Here is an 8,008-nt window from a genome sequence, read left to right as displayed (position 1 = left end):
TGTGGGTTAAAGCCTTTGCCTTCGGCTCAGGTCATGATCCCAGGGTCCTGGGATTGAGCCCCGCATCGGGCTCTCTGCTCTGCAGGGAGCCTGCTTCCTCCTCTCTTTCTCTCTCTGCCTGCCTCTCTGCCTACTTGTGATCTCTGTCTGCCAAATGGATAAATAAAATCTTAAAAAAAAATAGTAATAAAAAACTATGTCACAGTCTAGAAGGGGAAATAAAAAAAAAGTGCCAATTGTCATAAGCAAAAGTACAAATCAAATGTCCTTGACAATTGTTTTCAGCTGGAAGAACTCTGAAAACAGGCTAAACATTAAGTATGACAGGTTCAGTGCAAGCTGTCATTGAAAAGTCATTGGAAAGAACAATGCAGATTGCAAACATACCTGGGGAAGTAGTGGGAAAACATTTGATACATATACATACATACATATACATATATATATATATATATATATATATATATATATATATATATATTTGTTACAGTGATGGGAAAACTGCCTTTCACCCCAATGATAAGCAAATACGAAGGAGATCAAATTTTAAGTGTTACAGCTGGAAAAAAGTTCAAGATCTTATCTTGTTGGGGCTTTTATTCTGTATTCCTTCAGGAGCCTTTGGATCTACAAGGAGGCACTACCTTGATGGTTGGCCCGCTAGGCAACCACCAACATAACATTATTTTTTCCCAAATTAAGAAAGCATATAATTTTTTTTTAATTTATTTATTTGACAGACAGAGATCAGAAGTAGGCAGAGAGGCAGGCAGAGAGGGAGGGGGAGGCAGGCTCCCTGCTGAGCAGAGAGCCTGATGCGGGGCTGGATCCCAGGACTCTGGGATCATGACCTGGGCCGAAGGCAGAGGCTTAACCCACTGAGCCACCCAGGCGCCCCAAGAAAGCATATAATTTCTGAGAATAGAAGTAAATACATGTTCATTGTTAAAAATAAATATCAGACAATTCCAATAAGCATAAAGTGAAAGTCACCCACTCATATCCAAGAAATAACCACAGTTAATATATTAGTATAAGTCCTATAAATAATGTATAAATTAGTATAAATACAGAAGAGTCTATATTGGATATATGGTTGAACTTAGACAATAAACTATTTTTTTATTCTTTTTTATTGAATAGATTGTGGGCATCTTTCCATGTCAGTTCATATAAACTGACTTTACTATTTTAAGCTGCCCAGTCTAGTCCATTATATAGAGATACTCTAATCTGTTTATTCCATTTCCTATTAATAGACACTCAGGCGGGGCACCTGGGTGGCTCAGTGGGTTGAAGCCTCTACCTTCGGCTCAGGTCATGATCTCAGGGTCCTAGGATCGAGCCCCGCATCCGGCTCTCTGCTCAGCGGGGAGCCTCCTTCCCCCTCTCTCTCTGCCTGCCTCTCTGCCTACTTGTGATCTCTGTCTGTCAAATAAATAAATAAAATCTTAAAAAAAAAATAGACACTCAGGTTCCTTAAGGGTTCTGTTGTGTTTGTTTTATGTGGTAATGACTACATATGTGTTATGGACATGTGTGGCCTTTCTCCCCCCCCCCCCAAATTTTCTGTTGCTCTTCTCTTCTTTGGATACTGCCAGATTACTCCCTAGGATCCTGTGTTAATCCTGTTTCCCCACAGCACTGGCCAAGTGTTTTTCATGTCCCAGTGGACGCAGGCACTGGGGTTTCTGGTAGGAGCAAGAAGGTACAGGAAGAAGAGTACGGAGACACGGAGTTAAGTGAAATGCCCTTGGCCCTTGGAATACTTAGAAGGAGGCAGCAAAACACGGACAAAGTTACTAGTGCAAGAGTTAAATAACATTGTATTGTTATTCCAATAAATGGCAATCCTAGTGGAGAAAGTGCTTGTTTGTTTATAGTCAGAGATCAGAGATTCTCAGAATGACTTTACTGGAAAGTGGGATGCAGAGCAGGAAAAAAAAAAGTCCTATCTAAATTTTTCAAGTGTGGATTACCAGTTTGCTAAAGTATCTTGCAGAGCATCAGTGCTGTGGGATGTGAATGGGTGGGGTGGCCGTACAATTTTTTAACCAAAGAGGAACATCTGTGAGACTAGATGAGGTGGTGTTAATAATTACGCTAGACTGCCTGATGTAAATTCAAACCGTCCTGGGCAAACGGGTACAGGGCCATCATGTTCTTAGGTGTTCTGAGAAAATAGAGTTCCTGGGTGTAAAAAAGGATTGGGAAAGGCTGGGCTTAATTAACCAAGTCAAATGGGTTTCTCTTAGAGTCACTAGCAGGCTATTCTGGACCATGGCTTTTCAAGAAAGTGGGTATGAACACTGTTTAACCAAGGATGCCTTAAGAGAGAGGAGTTTTCCACTTTGGGAACTGCTGGCTAGATACCTGAACTCCCACTGCTTAGTTCATAGGGTCCTAGAGATTAAGGTTCTGACTGACTCCTAGTCTAGTGGTCATTAGGAACCCTGTCCTACCAAGCACTTCCTCTGCTTCTCCCTCCCTTGGAAATTCATAAAGTGTTCAATGGACACAGACTCCCAGCTGTCAACCTAAATTTATTTGTAGTTTGTTTATTCATTATTATATGGATTTTATATTTATTATAAATTTTATTTCTATTTAACAATTTTTTTTTTGTCTTCAACACCTAGAAAGTTGTGGTCTCAATTTTACAACTAAGAAAATAGAGACACTCCTTAAGTGACCTGGCCAAGTTCCCCCAGCTAGTCGGTCACCCCAGGACTAAAGATAAGACCCTCTGGCCAGGAGCACCAAGACCTCCCCAGCAAGGGACCATCTACCACACAGCCTTGGTCCCGTCAGGCTGTGTTCCGTTAATACATGTGCTGTGAGAACCCGAAGTGCCCTGATTGTTTCCTTCTGCTCCCTACCCTCAGGTGCCACCCAAGTACCAGTTCTGTTCTTCTGGGCCTTCAACGGGCTTCTGCTGGTGGTTGACACAACCGGAAAACCTAACTTCATCTCCCGCTACCGAATTCAGGTTGGCAAGAATGAACCAGTAAGTGTGGCAGTGGCTTCTCTGGGTCAAAGCATAGAGGGCACGAGCAAAAGCCACACTCACAATGCTCACCATGGGCCTGGGAGAGAGCATGGCCTCTGCAAGCCAAGTTACTGTGTAGAAGGTTGGAGAGAGGAAGTAATCTGCCCCAGATCTCAGAGCCACCCAGGCAGGACGAATATCCTGGTCCTCTGATTCCCATCCGTGGCTCTGCACCTGCCTGCACTGCCCCACAGCACTGTGATCAGCATTTTGGGAACCAGAATGATGGGCTCAGCCTAGTACCCGGCTGAGTGCAGAGACAGCAGGCAGCTTCCCCCTCAGTGGCCAGGGTAGGGATGGCCATGGCCGGATGCCAAAAGCACAGAGGAAGATAGCTGTTGGCACAGTGTCTGGCCCACAATGGATAGAGGGGTGTGATGTGTGGGCGGTGGCTGCTTTTCAAGCAGGTCCTCCTTCCCAGTCATTCACTTCAACACTTCAACGGCGGGTGTGTAGCTTATCACCAAGAAACCAGTCCTGGACCCTGCTTACAGGGAACTCCTGACCCAGTACCCAGGTCTTCCACTTACATGGCACTGGAAGGGAGCCTCCCCCCACACCCGCACCCCTCCTACCCCTCCAACCCTCCCACCCCCACCCCTAGACCGGCCTTCAGCCCAGTCTCCTGATTTGTGCTTTGACAACCTCCAGGAGCCTTTTCTTATGCAACAAGCTCATTCTTAACTCCAGATTCTTTCCCCAGCTCCACCTGGCTCCCTTCCCACAGAACACACTCATCTTCTAAATGCCGGCCCAGGTGCCTAGGTGGCTCATCTCGGCATCAGGGCATTCTGCCACAGCCCAGCACTCTTGAAAGCAGAATGGGTGAAAAATAATGCCCTTGACCCAGGATTTCAGAAGAGCCTCTTCCTGAACCAGAGCTACTGGCCAGGTGCACTGGCTCTGCTCATTTGAGACTGTCCCTGCCGGCCGATCCGGGGGCTTCCTCGGGGTTCAGCTTTGCACGCATGGGCTGGGGCTGATGTCAAAGCCAGTCGCTGGGCTGTTGAGAGCCCTTCATCTGTCAGACCGTGGCGGTCTCCTGACTGGGCACCACGGAGTAAATGCTCAAGGCCAAGGACTGTGTAACCTTCATGGTTCAGATAAGGAAACAGGCTCTGAGGTGTGACATGGGTAGCTGATGCATGCTCCAACTCTGACCCCAGGGCTCATGCTCTCACCCCGAGGCCACATGAGCTCTCAAGAGTATCCCCCACCTTGACAACATTCATGGTGACAGTCTACAGTGGTTGGAGAGCAACACAGGGAAGGGCTTTTTGCCTGCTGCCAAAGCCGAGGTTCAGAAAGGGGCCATGACTTGCTCAAGGTCAGAGTGTCACTAGGAAACACAGCCTGGGCCCCTCTCATCGGACTCCAGGTCTGGTGCTCCCGCAGTGTAGGCCTCCATAGGCGCCCAGCCCCCTGGCCTGTTTGCTCCCCTGCTCTCCTGGACAGCCGGTTGCATCTTCCCCTCCCTCCTCACATCCCCAACACTTCCTTCCCTGACCTCCAGGAGGGGGACAGCCTAGCTTCCTCCTTCACTAAGCAGAAGAAAGATCCCACCGGCTCTCTCCACCTCAGCCCGGGCTCTATCCACCCCAGGCCGCGAGCAGTACCTGCAAGCAGGCTGTTTGAAAGAATTGTCTGTAGGGTTTCCAGCTCCTCTCGGTCCACTCTTTCCACCCAGCATATTGTAATTACCAAAAAAGGTAAACATAGATACAGAAGTTGAAACAAAGCAGTACGATGATCACTCAGTCACATCACCTGGATTCACCACTTTTAAACATTTTACAGTATTTGCATTATGTAGATAGTAGAAATACAAATATGTACGCACCTGTAATTTTTAGCTTAACCATTCGGAAGTAAGTTCCAGACATTACAGATCTCGCCTGCAGTGCTTCAGCTGGTATTTCCCTGATAACCGCAAACCCACCGTTTCCCCTCTTGTGCGAACCTGCTCAGGTCAGGCCCTCACCCGCCGCCGCTCCACCCCAAGTGCTCTCAAAGGTTCCTCTCATTAGCCCTAGCAGGCTTGTCTTCACAGGGGCTTGTCTCTGCATCGTGCTGTATCTTCTCCTACCTGGGTTTCCACTTCTCCCATCTTAGTGGCCGCTCCTTCACGGTCTCCCTTCTGGTGTCTCCTCTGCTGCCCCGCCTCTTAATGCTAAGCATCCTGGGGTTCAGGCCTTGCTCCCCACCTCTGTCTCCACTCCCTCACTTTTCTCTTCCAGTGTCATGACTTTAAATACAGTCTATATGCCGACAGCGCACAGATTTCTATCTCTAGCCGGGGCTCTCTTCTGAATTCCAGGCTTGGATTGCCAGAGGCCTCTTTGACATCTCCCATCCAGAATGTCCCCAAGAGAAGTTCTCATCATCCCCTCAAAGTCTACCACCCACATTCTGGAAGGGAGTTCAGGGCAGGGCCGCCCTTCACTACCCCCACTGGTCCGAGCGGTCATTCTCTTCTGCCTACAGGACTGTTCTCACTCGTCTTTCTCTCGGTCTAGTCTTGCTCCTCCAGTCTGTGGTCCGCGCAGTGACTGGAGTAATCCTGTGAGAGTCTGTCACTTCTCTTCCCATCATGACCCCACATTTCCCTTGTATGAAAAGCCAGTTTTCCCAATGACCTACAAGGCCGTCTATGCTCTCACGCCTCCCCACCATTTTGGCCTCACCTCCTCCTTCCCACACTCGTCTCCGGTCAGAGATGCCCGCGAGAGGCAGACAGCCTTTCTCCAGCTGTGCGCTTCGCCTGAAGACCCCCTGCAGCTCTCCTTTTCCCTCACCTTCCTCCTCTCTTTGTTCAGATCTCACCATCTCCACAAAGCTCACCCTGACCATTCTATTTAAGATTCCTGGCACCAGGAATAGAAACTCAAGAAGGGGAGAAACCTTTGTTTTGCTCATGCTTGCTTCCCAGCACACAGGACACCGCCTGCAGTGTCGAGGGTGCTGAAGACCTATCAGCCGAATCACTGAAGGAGTAAACATGCTTAACACCCTCCTCTGGCTCAGGGTTTCCAGAAGGTGTATGACTTCATCTACAGGTGCTCCCAAAAAAGGCTGGCCTGGCCTGGCTTCACATGGGATGGAACTGAAAGCTTAGAGAGTGGATTCGAGTCAGTTAGTCCATGCCGTGCCAGAGAAAGCTGGAGGAAGAGCAAAGCTGAAGCCTGACCACCACTCAGAACCCCTCCAGCTCACGGGGGCAACTCAGGGAGAAATCCCTTCTGACCAGTCCCCAAACTAGTTTGTCAGGACCCAGGAAGTGACCCGTGGTCATGGGGCTATTCCAGGGAGCCCCAGTGCTCTGAGGAAGGGAAGGGTCAGGTACTGATTCTTGGGCAAATGCTGGCTATAGTATTGAGGCCCAGTATTGAGGGTGAGAGATTTTGAAGCCAACTCACCAGAGAAAACCTGGACAGAGTGCTCAGGCAGGTCCCATCCTGACAGCCCCACCATGAAAACCAGGAAGACCAAGTCACAGAAGTTTAGTCAAGACCTGGAGAGGCAGTTCTCTAGCTCACCTTCTCTTCACTCCGGGTCTGGTCAGGGAGGCTGGGCCACAGGAGGGGGCAGGTGACCTTGATCTCTGCACCTGCTATGGTCAAGCCTCTGTGGATGAGGAGGGGCTCAAAGGCTGAAAAAGGAGATCAACCTGAGAGTGGACAGCCTTCTCCAAGCACCCTGGAGGCACCCTACAGTGCCTGTCAGGAGTGTGTCTGGGCCCGGCTGGAGAAAGGGGGAGAACAGTGGTGACATTTGGCAGGAAGAAGACAGGCTCAGGCTGACTGGAGGCTGCTGAGAAGGGAGTTTCCAAAAGCAGGGTTATCACCGGATGGGCCACCCCAGGGCTTGGGCAGCAGCCGGGGACTGCTGGCTATGGCCAGATGTCACACCGAACATCCACCCCAGAGTGAGGGCCCCCTGAGAGCGGATCACAGCGAAGGCATTTCTAGAATGGAAAGACCTCCTTCCTTACCTTGGGCAGGTGGATGCCGAGAAACTACGCCAGTCTGTCCGCACAGTTCTCTTCAACCAGTGCGTGATCTCTCTGCCCATGCTGGTCTTCCTCTATCCCATCCTCAAGCTGCGGGGAGACCCCTGCCGCCGAGAGCTACCCACCTTCCACTGGTTCCTCCTGGAGCTGGCTATCTTCACTCTGATTGAGGAAGTCCTGTTCTACTACTCGCACCGGTGAGCTGGTCCCGGCCCAGACACAGCTGGCTGCTCACTCTCCTAGGGCTCACTCGGAAGGGAGGAAATTGAGGCCTCAGAGCAACACCACCTGGCCTCAAAAGCCGCCTCTTAGTTAACGTGGGCACCAACTGTTTGTTCCAAAACTGACAACTTGAGGCAACTGACAGACGTCCAGCAAAGAAAGCCGCTGCATTCATGTGCAGTGGGGCGCTTTCCCATTTGTTTCCTTACTGAATTCTTTGTGGGCGCCATCCCCACAGCTAGTACAGCTGAGGTAGAGAGAGGCAAAGTAACCCACCCCCAAATTATGCAGCATAAGAGGCGGGGTTAGAACGCAAAGGCAGGTCTGAGTGCCAATCCAATGTGTTTGCAACTTTGCTCCATAGGTGGAACTCTTAGCTCCTACCTTTGGTTTCTCATAGTCTGGTGGGAAAAGGAAAAGGGAGACTGGCAGATTATTAACTGTTAACTATTTTTCCAGGCTCCTTCACCACCCAGCATTCTACAAGAAAATCCACAAGAAACACCATGAGTGGACAGCTCCCATTGGCGTGATCTCGCTCTATGCCCACCCTATCGAGCATGTGGTCAGTAGAGGTCTCCTCTTCAGAGGCAAAGGGCAGATAGCCCCAACCACCTTCCCAAAGGCCTCCCACAAAGAATTAAGACCACAGTGGCCCTTTCTCCCCTCTTCCCATTCACCAGCTACCATTTATTGTTGACCCAGTCTGTGCTAGGCTTTGTGAGATG

General features: G+C 49.6%; 1 protein-coding gene across 4 annotated transcripts in view; it reads left to right on the top strand.

Moving 5' to 3' along the window:
* The window catches only part of FAXDC2 (fatty acid hydroxylase domain containing 2), a 29,859-nt gene that overhangs the window by 18,780 nt on the left and 3,071 nt on the right, over window positions 1-8,008 (top strand). For 3 of the 4 annotated variants that reach the window (XM_059417220.1, XM_059417221.1, XM_059417223.1), the window contains 3 exons: window positions 2,886-3,007; window positions 7,050-7,255; window positions 7,740-7,845. In XM_059417220.1, coding sequence (XP_059273203.1) covers window positions 2,886-3,007; window positions 7,050-7,255; window positions 7,740-7,845 — 434 coding nt within the window. The remainder of the gene's footprint in view (window positions 1-2,885; window positions 3,008-7,049; window positions 7,256-7,739; window positions 7,846-8,008) is intronic. The other variant, XM_059417222.1, reaches the window with a different exon arrangement.

The sequence above is a fragment of the Mustela nigripes genome, chromosome 12 (genome assembly GCF_022355385.1).
Source record: "Mustela nigripes isolate SB6536 chromosome 12, MUSNIG.SB6536, whole genome shotgun sequence".
Taxonomy (NCBI): Eukaryota; Metazoa; Chordata; class Mammalia; order Carnivora; family Mustelidae; genus Mustela; species Mustela nigripes.
Note: the sequence above shows the minus strand (reverse complement) of the source record. Positions and strands in the feature narration are given on the sequence as shown.